General features: G+C 33.2%; 4 protein-coding genes across 7 annotated transcripts; 1 reads left to right on the forward strand and 3 right to left on the reverse strand.

Annotated features, from left to right (window-relative positions):
* Nucleotides 1-1,538, forward strand: LOC101220241. Its single transcript, XM_004152495.3, has 2 exons — nt 1-852; nt 957-1,538. Exons 1-2 carry the CDS (start codon nt 127-129, stop codon nt 1,110-1,112), a joined length of 882 nt encoding a protein of 293 aa, XP_004152543.3. The 5' UTR covers nt 1-126; the 3' UTR covers nt 1,113-1,538.
* Nucleotides 1,539-2,027: 489 nt separating this feature from the next.
* On the reverse strand, nt 2,028-5,197 carry LOC101220477 (probable myosin-binding protein 5). 4 transcript variants are annotated; one of them, XR_968968.2, is made up of 5 exons: nt 4,082-5,196; nt 3,050-3,988; nt 2,794-2,978; nt 2,620-2,716; nt 2,028-2,519 (listed from the first exon to the last, which is right to left on the reverse strand). XR_968968.2 is itself a non-coding variant. In XM_011652998.2 (4 exons), exons 1-3 carry the CDS (start codon nt 4,848-4,850, stop codon nt 2,806-2,808), a joined length of 1,881 nt encoding a protein of 626 aa, XP_011651300.1. In that variant the 5' UTR covers nt 4,851-5,197; the 3' UTR covers nt 2,028-2,519; nt 2,794-2,805. The 4 variants fall into 4 exon arrangements, 3 of the variants coding, with proteins under 3 accessions (XP_011651300.1, XP_031739899.1, XP_011651311.1); XM_011652998.2 differs by lacking the exon at nt 2,620-2,716 and having other exon boundaries at nt 4,082-5,197; XM_031884039.1 differs by having other exon boundaries at nt 2,028-2,716.
* Nucleotides 5,198-5,762: 565 nt separating this feature from the next.
* Nucleotides 5,763-9,650, reverse strand: LOC101217238 (polynucleotide 5'-hydroxyl-kinase NOL9). Its single transcript, XM_004152403.3, has 10 exons — nt 9,377-9,650; nt 8,439-8,663; nt 8,213-8,310; nt 8,062-8,095; nt 7,693-7,862; nt 7,392-7,578; nt 6,829-7,009; nt 6,551-6,650; nt 6,294-6,421; nt 5,763-6,024 (listed from the first exon to the last, which is right to left on the reverse strand). Exons 2-10 carry the CDS (start codon nt 8,624-8,626, stop codon nt 5,971-5,973), a joined length of 1,140 nt encoding a protein of 379 aa, XP_004152451.1. The 5' UTR covers nt 8,627-8,663; nt 9,377-9,650; the 3' UTR covers nt 5,763-5,970.
* A 6,048-nt stretch (nt 9,651-15,698) lies between these two features.
* LOC101217469 (transcription factor MYB1R1) lies at nt 15,699-17,720 on the reverse strand. Its single transcript, XM_004152404.2, has 3 exons — nt 17,334-17,720; nt 16,930-17,138; nt 15,699-16,418 (listed from the first exon to the last, which is right to left on the reverse strand). Exons 1-3 carry the CDS (start codon nt 17,629-17,631, stop codon nt 16,002-16,004), a joined length of 924 nt encoding a protein of 307 aa, XP_004152452.1. The 5' UTR covers nt 17,632-17,720; the 3' UTR covers nt 15,699-16,001.
* Nucleotides 17,721-19,079: the final 1,359 nt, after the last annotated feature.

A 19,079-nucleotide genomic window follows, 5' to 3' on the forward strand; every position in this document is an offset into this window, starting at 1 on the left:
CAACACAACACACACACAAGTCCCCATCAAGAAAATGGCTTCCCATCTCTCAAAAGCACAAATCCCCATTTTCTTCGTCAAACATTTCTCCTTTCTCTTTCCCATTTCTCTCACAGACCTTCTTCAATGGCGAAACCCACAAACCAGCACCGTAGTTTAGCACCTCCTGACCATGATGATTCTCCTCCCCTTAAACCCATTTTCAGAGCTACTTCCTCTGCTTCCATAGCTAACAATCATTCCATGCTTTCAAAGCTTGATTCCTCCATAGCTGCTGTTCCTAATCCTTCCTCCTTATCCACCCATATCCCATTTTCCACGCTTCATAGTCAAACTGGGTTTTCATCTCAAAGATCAAAGAATTTGAACCCACCTCCAGCTCTCTCTGTTTCTTCTATGCTGAAATCAAAACCCCACCTCCAAAAAATTCCTTCTGGTGGGGATGAGAAATTGAGTAAGGTGTGTAGAGAGTTGGGTAGGAAGAAGTTTTTTTATGAGAAGAAGGAAACCAATGATGGGTTTGATAAAAAAGGTCTTTGTCTTGTGGTGAAGCAGAAGGAGGAGAAGGAGGAGAAGGAGGAGAAGGAGGAGAAGGAATTGAAAGAGCCTCAAAAGGAGCAAAAGATTGTCAGCTTGAGACCAACAGTTTCTTTACTTCGAAAGAGTGGGAGAAGGAAATCATTTGCTGTTTCACAAGTTGAATTGAGTGATATTTTTGCCAAAAATGGTGTGAAAGTGGTTTCTGTTGATATGCAACCAGCTATGCAGATTCATGCTGTGGATTGTGCAAGAAAAACTCATGACAGTATGGAGAAGTTCACTTCCAAAACTCTTGCTTTATCTCTCAAAAGGGTAATTAGTTTAAGGGTTATGTTATGTATACAAATCTGTGCAATTTATTGAAATGAATTAGCTATTAACTTTTCTTGTTTGATTTCTTGCTTGTGGTTTTCCAGGAATTTGATGGGGTTTATGGTCCGGCTTGGCACTGCATCGTGGGGACAAGTTTTGGGTCTTTTGTGACTCATTCAGTTGGTGGTTTCTTATATTTCTCACTGGACCAAAAACTGTATATTCTATTGTTCAAAACGTCCGTACAAAGAGCTGATTGAGATTGAAGTAGATGTCCAAAACACAGCTGGGAAGTCCAATAAATTTGGCATATTAGAGTTTAAGAGAGGTAAAAGAGGCCATCCATCCGAATACTTGTACATTGATTATGTTAAGAAACACACCAACAATACAGAATATTCACTACAATATGTTTAGAGATCTCTTACAAGCTGTTTACTGAACAATTTCATTGCAATTATTGAGGTTTAGTGAGAGAATAACCCTTACTTTTACAGCTCAAAGACTCGTTCTCTACATCTACTTTTCGGCTTCCACTAATCTTTCTGTTTAAATTGCATGTACACAATCTCTCTATTTGCTGCAAAGATTGACTGATTAAGGCTTAGTGGTCTGTGATACATCGATAGCAAAGAATGTTTTACAAGATTTAAGGCTAAATTATGCAGTTTTGTTTCTTGATATGAGATGTGTTTATTATAGAGCTTTCACTCCGCTACCTGATTTTGTAAAATGTAGCAAATGTTTGGTCTGGACAATTGGAAAGGACAAGGAGAGAGGTCTTTACCCCACTCTCCATTTTTTCCAACTTTCTATGTTATAAAGTTTCTTTCTTCAGCTGGTGATATGAGTTATTACTTTACTGAAAATGATGGTAGGCAGGCCCACAGCTTTTATGTTTGATATTGGATGCACATTCTTCTTTGACCGGTACATGTGCATTCTTATTTATAGCTCCTTATTTTGAAGATTGGACTACTGATTTTTGGCTCTTTCTGGAAGTTGGAAAAAAATTATCACTTAGTTTTGCATTGTTATTTAATTTGGTGGGAGGTTGGGACCCTTGGGTCGGTTCTGTCCCTAGTCAATATTAAGCATCTTTTATTCAAAATATGATGGCCAAGGACAAAAGTGACTATTGTTAGTTGAAATTCCTTTCTTGCTTGAACAATTAATGACAAATAAAAAGATATCTATCTGCATTTAAAAAAGATTGGCTTCTTCCCCTTCCAAGTTTTCAGTTAGTAAAATGGGATGAAACCAATAAAAAAATCCTTGAACTTGCTGTCACTTTTAATAAACTCGAAAAGACATTTAGGGGAGGGGATTATGACTTTAAAAGAAGAAGAAAAATTCTTGCATCATGCAACACTAAACATTTGTTTCATTGTAAATGGAATATGAAAGCCAACCAAACACCTTGCCTTTCTGGTTTCCCTTGAGGTTCTATCATTGATCCAGCTATGGCCTTAAAAAGAAGGAATATTAGCCTTTTTCTTTCCCTTGTTCTTTGGCTTTTTGATGTGTAAATCGAAAACCACTTTCTTGAACACCATTTCCACTCTTCTAAATTTGATGGGTCATCATGGGAGAAACACAATTAAGAGAAAAGAAAGGAGGGTCCTCTACACCCATCTGCGATAGCCAAATATTCTTCAGCTCTGTACCTGAAAATTCATAAATTTTTGTTGGGTGAAGCTTTCAAAAGCATTAGAGAAAGCTTTGAAAGCAACTGAAGAAAAAATAAATGGAAAGCAAGTCCCTCACTGCTATGGAAGAAGTTAGCAGCTACAGAGCTTCATGAAGCTTGATATCTATATTCAGCATGTCATACAACACTATGTACATCCTACAAAGAATTAAACTGCAAGGAAAAAAATACCCGCCTATAAATCAAACTCTCTATAGTTGAAACCTAACTATAATTACTGAATAATTTACCAATTTGGGAAGTTAAGAATCGCTGTTCTCGTCGAGAGAATTTTGAACTTTCCCTAATTTGTGTGAAATATCAGCTAACATTACTTTTCCTTCATGCTTAGAGAATTTGCCATCTGCTTCGAGTTCTCTCACGATCTCGTTAAGATGAGAGAGCTCTCGGGTCAGTGCAGAAGTTCTTCCCTTTCCTGCCATTTTAGAAACAGAAATCAAACTTCTCCTAGAAAGTTTCACGTCCATGGTTGATATAACACAATACCTGTATTTTCATCTATTTGATTGACACTGCCAGAGCTTGAATGTAGAGAAGAAATTGCACCATCTGAGGATAAGTTGTTCTTCTTTGTCTTTTTCAAGCGGCCTAAAAGATATGTTTTTTCTCCTTTAAAGTTTGACACTGGTTCGGTTTGGTCTTCTCCTTCAACGTTCCCTAGGGAGAATGGCAAAGCTACCTCTTGATTGTTTGTACTTTCTTCTTTGCTATTTACCCCTCCAATCTTCAACGCAGGCGGTACACTCATCACGTCAAAATTGTTAAAATTTTCCTTGTTGTTCTCTCTCCCGTTAAAACTAAAAGGCGTACTACATTCAGATTTTTCATCCGAAGATAAACAGGATTGTGACTTGAATTCTTGGTAATCTTCATCAGATATCTCATCTTCCCCAAGATATCCATATTTTTCTCTGTAAACATCAAGTTCAGCCTCTCTCTTAGCAAGCAAATCATTTGTAGCTTGTAAGGCTTCCTGATCATACTCTGCCTGTTCTTCCATCATTCTTTGGTACTGTAAAGCTTCCATTTGAACGGCCGCTTTTTCAGCCTGTAATCGAGTAATCATGGCCATTGCATTGTTTGCTGCTACAGCCGATGCGCTTCTTTCTTCATCCAGTTCCATGTACAGCTCCATGAGCGATTTTCGATCTATCCGAACTTGTCTTTTCAAGCAATTCAAAATGGAATCATTGTCTCCTGGCCCCATCATATCTGCTTCGTAAGTCTCTGCTGCAACCTCTGTTCTATCAAGTGGTGATTTTCTAGAGATTCTAATAGCCCACCTGGGACTATTATTAGCAGAATCTGTTAGTGGAATACCAAAAAATTTATTCCCTTTACCAAAAACAGGAGTCCTTGAACTTTCATGCATGTCCTCAGGTTCAGGTAACAATGGCACTTTAACAGCCTTCGCATCCTCCTTAACTGCACTCTCATCAAATCCAGATACTACAATTATTCACAAACAAACCAAATGAAAGAATGCTGTAGTGAAAGAAAGAGAAATTTTGGACTTACATGGATGAGCATCAAGATTTCTTCCATGTATACCTTCGTCGTCTTCGACAAACTCTGATTCACTATCTGACAATAATTTGAGTTCGGTGTAACGAATGTGCGGCAATTCCAAACCAGTTTTGTCGTCGTTTCTGAAAGAGGGCGTAAATGAAGCTCGTGGCGAAGGAGCAGGAGCTTGTGAAAAGGTACTCCCATTTTTCCCTTTTGAATTGGAAGATTTAACTTTCAATGGCTCTCCACAACACGAACAACAAGAATAATTAACACCAAACCCTTTGTCCATTGGCAGGCCATCATCTTTCTTCCCCACAGGCGGCAAGCTCACAACTTGACGATTATCATCCTCAACAAAACATTCAAGATCCTTGTGCAATATCCCAACGAGGGATTTGTAGGTATTGCAATCAGATTCCTTTTCGGTTGCAAAAGAGAGAAGACAAACCTCACACATCTTTCGAATGTCGGAGAGTTTCTTGTGGTTGTGACAATATGCAAGAGATGAAATATCCTTCTTGTGTCCTTCACAAATGGAATTGTTGTAATAGAAATCTGTATTTTTGTTAACTAAAACATGGTCGATTCTTGTGCAGTACAAACAAGGAACTCGCAATTCAAAGAACTTAGCGAATTCGTTGGCCAAAAATGTAACAATCCCATCAATGAAAAGCAAAATTATGAGAACCCATTCAAGAACTGCACACACTACAAAATGTGGAAACTGTCCCAGCTCTTGTTCTACAAAACTGGTGAATGAACGTTTTGTCGCCATCTTTTTTCCCTTTTTAGTTTCTCTTCCCAAAAATTAAATAATTTTTTTTACAAATTCTAACCCAACCTCCCCTGTTTTATGAATTTGAAATTGTTTTCTGAAGATGAAAAGATCATGACCTTGGTGGGATTGGACCAGACCTAGATCATGATCTTTTTTTCTGTTCTTTTTCTTTTTCCTTTTCCCTTCCCCTTCCCCTGCCCTGTTTGTGTTTCCGATCAAAGGCGACAAAGCAAGAGGTTATGAGCTAAGTTAGGGGATTTAGACTTTTTAGGATTTATTTCCGATACTTTAGGGCCCAATTGAGGTTGGCTTTTATGACCAATTACCTAAAATAACGCTCATTCCTCCACTTCCCAACCAAACATTATATCACTCAAATTAAGGACCCAATTAACATTTTTTTACCATTTTCCTTTTTCTTTCTAAAGATTAAAATATAAAACGTTTACTATATATGTAGTTTACTAAAGAAAAAGACTCTAAATTTTTTTAATTCCATTACATTACATTTGATAAAGTTGATGAGGATTAGGATGAGTCAACGTTTGGTAATGCAACTGGAAGATTAGAGAGGGTATCCTCAAAGACCCATGCAATGAGCTTTAAAAAATTGTTAGTCTGTTGTTGGCAATATCTTCATCATGAAGCTGCTTCAATTATTTTATGCAAAGGATTACATTTTTTATCACTACTTTATTTTATTGAGGATCATTCCTTTGCTTTGGGCTGTGGGTTGAACTTTTTAGACATTATGTAATTGTTTAGCTTGTACATACATATACATATATACGAAAATAACAACTCAATTTCAATTTATATAATACAATCTAAACAATTACAAATAGGTGTATCGTTTTAAAGTGAATAATAAGTTCGATTGGGTTATTTTATTGAACTCATTAACCAATCTAACCCATAAGATTGTTGTTTATTTGAAGCAAACCGCATTGATTGTAGATTTTTTGAACCCCTAGATTGCATTGAACAAAAATTTCAATTCTTTGTCCCTAGAATACAAATTTTATAAGCAAAAACGAGTGAAGACTGGTTTCTTGATAAATATATTTACAAGTTAGTATAACAAAAATGTTTAATGCTTTCAATACTCGTCCAGACTCTAGCTCGTGGGTAGAATGTTTGCACACATGTAAGGAGATATACATCCCTTGACCTGAAAAAAGGAAGAATTAAAAACTTAAAACAACAAAATTACACTATCACTAAACAAAAAGATAAATAATTTTGTAAATTCTTGGGTTGGCAATTTCATGATATCGTTTTATCATTTGATGCTGAAAACAACTTTTCTTTAGCATATAAGCAACAACGCTTCCTCTAACAGGTGTTTTTCAATGGTCAGTTGGGAGAATAAAAGAAAAGGAATAACACCATCTAATAGCAGGCATGAAAATTTATGTAAATCTCAAAAGGATCTATTACCTGCAGTAAACAAGAAGGAATTTGAATAAACCCCTGCAAAAGAAGGTCGACCTTTTCCAAAGTGCCATGGGGGACGGGTGTGATAACATATAGGAGACCTTTAAATGTATCGATGCCTCTAACAATTCCTGTTCCACGAGATATTAGTTAAAGAATTAAACTACACTAAAATGATGTTCTTAGGGAATGACTTTAAGGCCTAAAGCAAGTAGGTAAGTCAATAATAGAGATAACACAATGTAAAAGAAGTAACCTACCAAGACCGACACACCACGAAGAATTTTCAGAGTTGTTGGAGCATGTAGCCAAACCAACAATTGTTGCATTCAAACTATAGAAGATCTGATCACTTGGGACCTATGTAGATAAATGGAGACATAGTTAATACCGGTACATTGCAGGGGTGGTGGTTCGGTAAGAGAGGTGCAACAACTCAATTAGTGATAAATATTGCTGATGTGTTAAAACTCAATGGTAGGAAAATTGAAGGGGAAAAGAAGAGAGAAAATTGGAGAGTTTTGATTTTTGAACCAACCTGACAGTGCAGGTGTCTAATCTTAATGCTTGATATTGGAACTTGGTAAGGAGGGTGAGATGCCAGTGCATTTGCAAGCTCTTTAATTGTGGTAATATTGCAATCTCTGGGAAAGCACTGTCTAAAATAAGCCATAATACGCAAATCTCGCATAAGACTTGTATCCTTTTGCACTAGTATCCTAACATGATGAAGGAAGAGATGTAAGAAAATTATCCATTCAAGTATATTGTCACAAACCAAATGTCTTTATGAAACAACACACAACATGACAATAACTTTATGAATTATGACTTTGTTCAAGATGGCGCTAGAGCAATAAGCAACAGCAGACCACAAATACAATAGAAAAGACAATGTTTAGTTACTAAAAGAATGGGAAGATGATAATAAAAATAACATTATCAAAACTAAATAAAGCCAAGTCATTCAGTGCAAAGAGATCCCGGAAGGGAGACAAGAAGATATTAAAACATCAGGATCACAGTGAGGATATATATGAAAACCAACAATTAACCTGCATAAATATATTCTTTTGAAACTAAAGATTGCAAGAAACTTACGATCGGTTAAACTCGTCTTGCCGAGCAGAACGAATTTCTATTAGACTGGTCGTCCCGTAATTTTCCTCCTCTTCTAGCCAAAATTCCCCAGCTGGAAGGTTCTTACTCTCAGCAGATATATTTATTTTGACTACATGTGATGGAGCAATGTATTTCAACATGTCTACCAATATCTCATAACCAATACCTGGGAAACAGGGTCAACATAAATACGTATCTCTGACCAAGCCATCTCTCCAAAGCAATTAAAGCAGGAAAAAGTAATGTTTAAGCAGATGTAGAACTCAAACGAGCAGGATACCTTTCACCCAGCCAGGTGTATTTACAATAAGAGGTAATTCAATCTTCGCAAGTTCTTCGGTCTTGTTAAAAGAATTGTACTCCTTGTGGTAATAGTCATACAAAGTATTTGCATAACTTAAGTATGCTTTCGGATCTCTTTTTGAGGAAATATCACCAAAGAAAAAACATCTAAAAGAAGAATAAAAAGAAACAGTGAGAAAGTAGAATTTTCACCTTCACCACTTCAGAAAATACGAAAGGGACGTAAGATACAGTAAAACCATCCTTGTTTAAAAATTTTAAATGCATTTTTACATTCATTTAGAAAAAGAGATTAAACGGCAACATAAAATATGGATACTTGTTAAATGGATTCAACATAATCTACCTTTCTGGCGTCTTTAAGCAGGGAGTCGACAAGTCTAAAAGAATAAGAGGAAGAAAATTACATCAGTCGAGGGAGACTGTCAGTAGGAAAAAATTTATTGGCAAGTTCATGAGAATTGATCAACAAGGCAAGGACTCTATAACATAATTACCTGGGATTAGTCTGTCAACCACAGTGAGGGACAGAAAACCCGGTGGAGTAAACTCAGGCTGTCCAACATCTGAATCCAGATAAACCACTTTTTTATACCTGAAAACAATAATAGAAGAAATACATTGTGAAAAACATGGCAACTTGGGGAAAAAGAGAGGTACGCAAGCAAGAAATTCATAGTTCCGAATTGAAATCATCAATACTTAAAAGAAGAATAAGATCACCTTCGAAGGAAAACATTGAGAAGGTGGCGTGAGAAAGTACTTTTGCCACAGTTTTTTGCACCACAGATAAGAACAACAGGGGGCGGCGAAGTGGGAGAATCAAAAACTATGGATTCTGCAGCCTCAGACCATTCTTCAGGTATAAAAATATTAGGAGATGAATTTTCAAGTTCTAAAAAAGAAGACATGGATGGGTTTTATTGAGTCCACCCAAATCTCCAGCAACTGTAAAACAAATTCATCAATTCAGTGTACAAACATATATGCACTTGTTCAAAAAGTTAGACTTCTGGCCCATTATCATTAAATAATTTTCCTCATCGTCATTTTTCTTTTGTTCTCTAAACAAAAAAGATTGTACACTCAACCACAGAATAGAAAGAGTTGATACCAATGTGGAGAGAAAAGTTACAGAGATCAGAAAAGTAGAGTAAATTACTATTATGATTACATATAATGAGATGAACTGAAAAGACGAACATGTAGAATCGCTGCCTTAACCTCCTCTGTGGAATCCCTGGATTTAAATCATTCCACTTGTTTGGAGGAAAAAATTAATAAAGTAATTTGAAATCAGTTCAAATTTGGAAAAATCCTTCTATATTTTTCTTTCCATTGCATTTTGCTTGCAACAATAACTTCGATCTTTTCAAATACACTGTTCCATTCTTTTTTACACTCAACTAAGCTATATGCGAGTTCTCTCTTTTGCAATGTTCATCTTTATATATATATATAATCTATTGATTGATTTGAATAAGAATTATATATCTCAATCTGTTTTTTCATTTAGACTCGTTGAACATTGGTTTTATAAAAAAAAAATTAAAAAATTGCTTATTGATTTTCTTCTTTGGAGGTGAACAGATTAAACCAGCGAAACAAAATAGAAAACCAATAGAAATAAAAACCTTAGGAATCTGAAAAATGAGCAGTACCTCACAAACTCCAAGAGTTAGGGGCTGAAATACAAGCAAATTTGATGGCGAGATTTCGTCGGAAGGCTGATACTGCGGGAGCTAAAAATGCAGCATGGGCGTCAGCAGGAATGGAGGGCGGCGAAGAAGGGTGCAGTGGCGGGCAATCAGAGGGAGGAGATGGTTGAAGGTGAAGTAGGGTTTAGAGAGAACAAAAGCTCCGATGATTAATTGCAAGTTTGGTGACAGAGTGATGACGGTGCCGTTGTCTTCCCGCGAAGGAGCGGAAGAAGGGATTTAGGTTATATATATATAACCTAAATTAAACGTAAATTTAAGTTCAAAATATCCTAATTAACGTTAATTTAAAGTTTTAACCTAAATTAAACATTTACCCAAACCCAAACTTCTCCTTTTTCCTTTTTAAATCTAAAATATCTTAATATATTTAATTTTGGCTAATACTTTAAAAATTAAAAATTTTAATCCAAAATTTTGAAAACTGATTTAATTTAATGTAAATCTAATTTATTAGATTTCAAACATCAATTTGAAAACCAAATTAAGCCAACCCATGGCTATATCCCAAAATAATTAATAGTTACAAATTTAATAATTAAATTTAAAATAATTAAGTTTATAGCAATATTATAAAAAATTTGTAAATATAGCAAAATTTGTAAAATTCTATCAAGATAGAGTCTATCACTGATAGATCATGTTGTAAAAATTGGTCTATCACCGATAGATCATACGAGTCTATCAATGATACAAGTCTATGAGCGATAGTTTTGCTATATTTATAATTTTTTAAAAATATTGTTATATCCTTAATTATTATTCCTCAAATGGTCATCCATTACAATTACCCTAAAATTAAAATGATTGAAAATAACGAAACTAGTGAAAGTATTTACAAAATATTAGATTCTATCGATGTTTATTTAATGCACTGATAAACATTGATGAAAGTCTATCTATGTCTAGTAAACTATAAACATAATGAAACTTGGTTTGATTCGTAAACCTCTAGAACAAACCTAAAATTCTGATATTTGCTCCAATATCCTTAGTTTTACTATTTCACTTTTTACTCTAAATTAAATGTGCAAATTACAATAATATTGCAGAATTAAGTTATTTAACACTGACGTATGAAGTTAATAAGCCGACACATTTTAAACTTTTGCCTTACTTTTGCCTAGTTAGCATACAAAATAACAAAAAGTTTAAACTATAGATTTCATAATTACTTATATTCTGCAACATACAGATACAAATATCTATATATCATAAAAAAAATGGAAAAACATATTCAAATACATTCATAAATATGTAGCCATCCAACCAAAGATATATCCAAAAACTTTTTCACAACAAATTCCCTAATGGGAATAGTTTGTCATAAAAAGGTTTGGTAGGATGGATAGAAGGAATATCTACATGCAATGTGGCATAAACTATTTATAAAAAAACAAACAAAATAATCTTGTCTTTGTATTAAAGAAAAAAACCCCAACTTTCTTCAATATATCAACTTGGCTACTCTTAAAACATCAAGACAAAGTCATGTTTATTCAATATAATTTTCAATAGTTTCCACCAAAAATTTTGAAATAGTTACACGTGCGTGTAACACCTATTTGTATACAATTTTAAATCATCAATTGATCTACAAGTTTAATTTTTTTTTTAAAGTATTGAATTAGTATGGAATTGTCATATATGTATATGCTTATTAACTTTATGCTCTTTATATAGGTACATAATCGGTATGAAATTAATATCATAATTAGCTAGTCAACTGACACATAGAGTAATTGTTTTTGTAGATTCGTCGTGCTCTCTTGAGATGGGGATATGCGTTATTATATTATAATTAAGTTATAAAATAATATTAAGTTAACTAAATATCTTGAGTGTTTCATGGATTCTTCGTCTTCCTCCTCCATCCACACACACATAACGTAGTCTTCAGCAAGTGAGAAAGGGATCTATCCACTTGCAAAAGAAATTAAAGTCCCAAAATTATTCTTTGAAATTTTGAATTATGGAATCTCCCTTCAATCTTCTAATCAAATTATGTCACTAATCTCTCTCTCTCTTTCAAAGCAAAGAACCTCAACAAACACAGCTTATAAACATTATAAATCCAACTCAATTTCCTCTATGTTTCTTCATTCCATCCTTTTTTTTTTCTTCTTTTGCAATTGAATAAACAAAAATTCAACCAATCAATCAATTACCAAAGCTATGATCGGTAAAGAATCAAGATCCACGGAATCGCTATGTGAGAAGTCCATGTTGTTGGTAGCGAATTTAATCAAGCTTTCCAGTTCGATTTCTTTCGCTAGGACGGCGAATAATGAACCAACCGCTGGATCATCTACGACCACGCGACGGCGATCGGGAGGAAATCCAGCGGCGACGCCTCTAATTCCGGGAAGTAAACGGCTGCAGGAGCCGCAGAGCCGAGCGAAGCCGATATACGTAACGAAGCCGGGCGGAGGTGGCTTCCAAATCGGACATGGATCGCCGTCGCCGAGGTATTCATCGTCGTCGTCTTCTTCTGTGATTTATGAAGAGAGTGATTTTGATGAGGGGAATGTGGATGGTTGGGCGTCTGAGTATATAGAGAAAGTTCATAAGAACAGGAAGGATTTTGAACAATCGACGATGAAGAAGCCAAAATCAATGGCTAAAAGTCGATTTCGTAGAACCAATTCCTCTGTTCTAAATTAGCTATAGCTTCTTTCCTCTCTATCTTTGAATTTTATCACTTTTTAAAAAAAAATTACGAGTGATGGTTCATTACTATGTGTTCATCTTCAAGTTCCACCATTTTAGGGTTTCGGATCCCATTTTTAACCTCTCAATAATGTAATAAGTGTTTTATCTATTAGATTATGATTAAATTAGTCTAATTATTTAATTAATCGTGCTTATACTATAGCTTCCAAACACTTTAATTTTTTTCAAAATAATGTATATTTTAAATTAAACACATCATTAGTATTTGTTTCGACATGGTTGAATGTGTCCAAACATTTTTCTTTTCAATAAATTATTATACGTCATTACTTAATTTTAATTTTTCACAACTATTAAGGCATATACTCTTTGTATTAAAGTTTAAATACTTCCACTTAGAATGTTTGGTTGAATTAAGCATAATCACTACTTGGTTGTATAAAATATTTTAATACATTTCATCTTTGACAACATTTAAAAAATATCTCGTTTATAATTTCAACATTCTTTTGACGTAAAGTAATTAACCAATCAATTGTCGCTAGCTTATCGACTAAATCCATATTTTTTTTATTACGTTCAAATATCAAATATGTATTTTAAAAACAGTTTTAGTTTTTCTCGGTTTTTATGATGTGTTTAATTATGAATTAGATTGTTTAAATGGAAAGTGGTAACGAGAGATACTTAACTTTTGAGTGTTGTCCAAGTTTTGAGCAGCCATAGCAATGGCATCCCCTTTTGTTGAGAATCCTTACTACCTAAGAAGAAAAGTACACCATGGCTCTTAATTAATCAACCAATAATGTTCTCAAATTAAATTAAATGGGAACTAAATCCCACTTTAATTATTCACATATTTCTTTTAATAGAAATTCTCCCATCATTATTTAATTAATAGTCTAATTCTCACATCATTATTTAATTAATAGTATGTTGATGTAATAGTCGGTAAAATTTTATTATATTTATAAATATTTTAATTTATTATCTATTATTTAATTAAATAAAATAATATTCATATTAACGTCATAAAATATTAAAGTTATATATTTTGAATGAGCTAAAAGTATTCGACGAACATTATCGAAATAAATTTAGGTCATTATTCTCGAATGAAACATTTGTAATTCAAATCTTTCATTATATTTAAATATTAAATAGCGAAGTTTATCTTTAATAGATGAAATTATTTAATTATTTTTTCCACTTATATTTTTTGTTGGAGAAGATGAAATAGAACTTTTGAATTAATTAGGATAAAGAAGTTGAAAGTATATAATCTAAATGGGGCTTTCCAGCATGTTAGTGTTGATATTTTTTAATGGTCTAATTTTGAAGTACTAATTACACTCATAGTAATGAATTTTTGCAATTGAAAGTAAATAGTTTGTCTTTTCTTTAATTTTTTTAAAAACACTTTTTAATAATTCGTAAATTTGATTAATATACTTTAATAAATCATGAATTTAATCCTTTAAATTAAACTTGGATGGAAATTGGTTGAAATAAAAACCATACTTTTAATGCATGGAAAAGAAAATGTCTTCTTTTTAATTAAAAAATTACTAATGATTTGGTTTTTAATTAAACATATAAAAAATCACTTTCATCTCTTAACTTTTTACTTTGTTATCACATATTACCGTTATTTTAAAAATCAAAAGTTGGCATTAGTTAGAATTCTATACTTCTATTTCAGAAAAATGGAATCATATAAATAAATATAGAAAAAAATTAGTAATTACCAAAAGAAATATACGAAAACCAACTTTTTAAAAAAAAAAAACAATAAAGAAATAGAAATAGAAAAAGAAATAAACTATTTACCTCAATAGAAAAAAATTACTAAAAACAAAATTCATTATCTACGATGTAAGAATAATCCGACAACCCAAATAACATATACTACTCATATTATAAGGATTGAGTTGATTTGGTTTAAAATTTAGATTAGTTTTTTTTTTTCAAATTGGGTTGAGTCTCAACTTGAGGTTTGAAAAATTCGATTCAACTCAACTCGAATTAATGATATTATATATATTTATATTAAGTTTTACAATATTATGCTTTGAATATTTTTTTTATTTTAGAAATTTGGTTAATATTTAACTCCTTCTTAAGTAATACTAAATGTCATAAAACTTTTTGTTAAGTATTATTGTATTAACATCGTACTTCATTAATGTTTTTGGATGTGTGGATTTATGGATATGAATATAACGTCATAATGTTTTTTTAAAATTAACAAATATTAGAAATAGGAAAAAAGTAATACAACTCGATAATCTAATCCAATCCTATCCAACTAACCCGAAAATTATAATTGGTTCCAAAATATCTCTAAATTCAACCCAAATTCCTTTACCTCAATTTTTAGAGTTTTATAAGAATAAAAGGAAAATTGCATCAAATAACAAAAACATATTTTTTTTAAAAAGAAGTTTATGATACCTATTTTGAGTGATATTATATAGTAATTATATGATTATCGACTTTTAAATTTATTACTATAAAAGTATAATGACATAAGTGTTATTAGGAGAAAAAAAATGCTATTTTTGGAGGGCGATGATAAAACGTGTAAGAGTGGAGAAAGAATAGAGATTTATTCGATGGGGGAAAAGGGAAAGGAAGAAAGGAAGGGGGCAGGAGAGAGCAATAATGGATGGAAATAATGTAATCCGGATCCTGAAATGGAGCCCAACAAATCCGCATGGAACTGATTTCTATGTCCCACATCACATAACACCATTTCCTTCTCTACCACTCACAATCCCTTTCAACCCTCTCTCTATCCCCAATCCTTTTTCTCTCTTTTTTGTTTCTTAATACTTCCAAACTATTACTATTCCTCTCCCTATCAAGTGATCATCGTCCAAACGGTTCTCGAACTTTAAATTTTCATCATACTTTTTGTTTGATTTCAAAAAGAATAAAGAAAGATATGTGATCATGAGTAGTCAAAGTAATTTGAACTATATTAGTTTTATTTTAAAAAACTCTAACTAATTTGAACTAACTCACTCAAATGGTTTATGACTTAAAACAAGTTGATATCTAGATAACTTTAGGATGTTACTTAGGCTATCGAGACCAACCCCAAATAAGAGTAAAAAGATCCTACAAAAGGAAACCAAACAAATTGTGAAATGAAACCTATATGAGTGTTAAGACAATTTATCTAAGCTTGCAAGCCAAAAAAAAAAAAAACTCTGAGATATTAATTTGTAGATAATAGATTAAATCCATGACATTTTAGGATAATTTCTAAAATACTAATATATTTGTTAATCATGGACAATGTCAATAGGGCTACCAAAGCTATAAAAGAAATAATGAGCAAGTTGCAAAAGAATTCCACCACAAAATAATATTGAAATCAAGAGTATGAGCAATATCAAAATATGACGGTATAACCACCTTTGACCCACGATCGAGGATGAAACGCTATCCTCAATCACAAGATGCACCAACCTAATCTAATCAAAGATGAGGAAATATGAGGTAGCTACATCACCATAGCCCCTCCCTTATCAGAACTTGATATTTTTCATACTCAAAACCAAAACACAGGAAGTCCACAGAAAGATATCGAAGAAACCAAGTCGTTTTATCATTAAACTGAAGTGAGCAGAGACTGCTTGTTAGGTTCAGTTATACAAACAAACACCAAACGAAGATGAATCTTCCAAAGGCAATGACATAATAAACAAAGAAAACAACAAGCCATGGCAGTTCTCTATTTTTACTTTCTTTTTTCCTTTTACTTGAACCCTTCTTTAGGGGTAGGGGTGGTGGGGATGTACAACTACAACAAACAACTTACGTTAGTCGCCTAATCGCTTTGCGTTTTGGATCAATATATCATACCATTCAACCCTACAAAGTGATTTTAAGCAACACTGATAATGTTATCCCCATTGCTGATACTTGACATTCCTTGGAAAGCAGAGTGTTTCATTGACGAATTGGTTGAGTCTGAAGGCAAAGCGAGGTTAAGAGAAAGAGCTCCTGAGTTTAATGTCGATTTTGAATTCAAGTTAAACTCAAGGGTGGTTCCACTGAGTGGCAAAACTTCAGCACCAATTGATGTTGTATCAGTTTCCAAGTTAAACTCAAGTGATGCATCAGTCTCCATTGGAATTGGTATAGGTAAAATTGCAGGGCAAACAGACAAAGGAAAAGTTGGTATCATGGGATGATATACATTTATGTTACAAGTTTCAGGTGGTGGGGGTGGCAACAAGGATTGTAATTGGGAGGAATTATCTTGAACTTGAATTTGTTCTTCCTCAGCAGCCTCTTTTACCTAATGAACCCACAAAAGGAATTACAAGTAAGCATCCATTCCAACTTACACTTGGTAAAGTATTCTATAATTACAAGCAAATGATTAAACTCACTCTGAAACATGCTTTGACACCATGAAAATCACATTTAAAAGTGTGATCGAACACTAAATTAATTTTAACCAATTTCAAATCACTCCTAAACATGTTCTACATCCTCGAAACCACTCATCATATTAACTTGTTCGGTTTTGCCTATAACTTTGCTGCAAGAAACTAGTGGTTTTCTTCCAGAAGATTGATCAAGAAAAGCTAGAACAGAGAAGCAAACTCATAAAGGGGATTCGTCAACTCATGAACCAGTAGGCCAAAATTCTAGTTAGCCACTATCCCAAATGAATTCACTATTACAACTTGAGATCAAACTTGGCAACCCTATGGAATCAAACAACAGAATGCACAATACTTGAAAAAACCAAACCATCCGTCCATACATACGTAAGTTATGAATTGATTAAAGACGGAAGTTACCGTATCAGTAGTGATATCAAAGAGGCTGGATCTACGGCGGCGACGATTAAGGTTGCTTCGGCGTAGAAAGTATTTCTGGGCGTGGCTAGCAACCTGAGTTGGGGTTCGAGTCTTAACAAAATTCCTCGAAATTCCTCTCCAATCTCCTTTCCCCACTTTCTGTAATCCCAGCAAGAAAAGCTTGTGTTCTTCCTCCGTCCACGGTACACCTGAAAATCATCCCCAATCATTAACAACTCCAAATTCCAAATAAATTCCACTAATTTACAAGCTTCCAAGATAAAACCTAACAAAAATCGAAACCCCCCGCCGATTATCGGTCATTTACACAACCACTCTACAAATCACATCTAAAAAATCACTAGGTAAGCACCCAATTCAAAGAAAAGCTAAGAAAATCAAACCTCGCTTGCGTTCACGCTCGCGATTCCCACCGGAATTGGGAACAGCGTCATCCGCAGAAGCATAACCGGCAGGGGAATCTTCCTTCCTGTCGGCGGCAGAGACAGTAGTCTTACAGTTGCTACTATTATCATCAATAGAAGCTTCAAGAGGATGTTCATACTGAGAGAGATTGTTCATACTAACGCTCTTCCTCATCGGGTCAACCACAACTCTGACTCCAAACAACATGAACTCCTTGGTGACGCCGGCAGCATCCATGACGGCGTCTCCGGGGGCCTGCATCGGCATGATGGGCATCGGAAAAAAGGAGAAAAGAAACGAAACGCACCGAAATTAAACAACAATATCAAAAGACAAGTGGTGTGGTGAAGATTTTGGTTCCGTCATTATATATATATACATATACATATACATATACATATAATGCGGCGATGACAATCATGGAGAGGCTACGGAAGTCAGTGTTTTTAAATGCAATACGTGTCATTTTCTTATTGGCTGTTCAGTTTTTTGTTTTTATTTTTGTATTTTCTATTTGTCCAATTTATCATTCTCTTTCTTTATTTAAACATCAACAAGAGAAAGAGAAGATCATACCAATTTTGTAAATAGGTGTAGTTTTTTAGTGGAAATTATTGATAGTAATTTGTGATCAACTCATACATTATTTTAGTTTAATAGTTTAAGTTAGAGTAAACAATTTTAGGTTTTTGTTATTCCATTTTAATTTGAATTTTAAAAGGTAAATTGTAAATTAAAAATGAGTGAAAATATAATTTATCATTAAGTGATAATTTATTGTAAGACTATGATTAGAACACATAAATCATAAATATTGAAGTGCAAGTTTATATATAATATGGTATTAGAGGAGCTTTCATATATACTAAATACAAATTAAATACTATTCCAAGTTGATGTTGTTATATTTTTCAATGATCATACAATAAATTGCAAGTAATTTAATACAACCACAATATTAAATTTTCATTTACCATAAAACTTTGAATTTTACTATTTTCATTGTTTAACGCTTTTGTTTGAAAACAATAAAAGTCTTAATCTCAACTGTTTTTCAACATTTAAATGTTGTAAGACCAAACAGATTGTTTCGTGAGATTAGTTGAAATGCGTTTAAGCTAATTCAAATAGTGACTGAAGTAAAATTTATAACACGTGAGGAAAGTTAAATTGGATTGGAATTGTTTGGATGAGATTTTTGAAAGAAAACATAGGAATGTAAAAAGATAGGGAAAAGGAAAAGGAAAGAAGAGGGGAATTGGGGTATCAAATCAACAAAATATATGGTTGAAAATGCTTACACATACCCCAATATGAGATTTGTAGGACAAAGCATTAAATAACAAAAATCACATCACATGAAGAAGAAAGACAATTTCTTCTTTCTTCTTTCTTTTTTTTTTTTTCTTTTTTACAATTTTACTTTGCACATTGGTCCCTTTACTTTTTAGTTTTTACCAATTAGTCAACACCCCAAGTTGTATATCAAATTCTTCCCTTCAAAAACACAACTACCTTCATTCAACCTTTTTTTTCTCTTCTCTTTGATATATATATTTGGTCACAATCACTTTTGAGATTGTTTGGGTTTTACCATATGAATTCAAAAAAGTAGAAGAATCTCTTGTTTTCCACTTTTTAAAGCTCAAAATTTTATTTTAAACGACGTAATCTCGAGTTTAGTATGATTAATTAATAGAGTTTAGTATTTAAATTATTAGGTT

Source organism: Cucumis sativus, chromosome 1 (assembly GCF_000004075.3).
Source record: "Cucumis sativus cultivar 9930 chromosome 1, Cucumber_9930_V3, whole genome shotgun sequence".
NCBI lineage: Eukaryota > Viridiplantae > Streptophyta > Magnoliopsida > Cucurbitales > Cucurbitaceae > Cucumis > Cucumis sativus.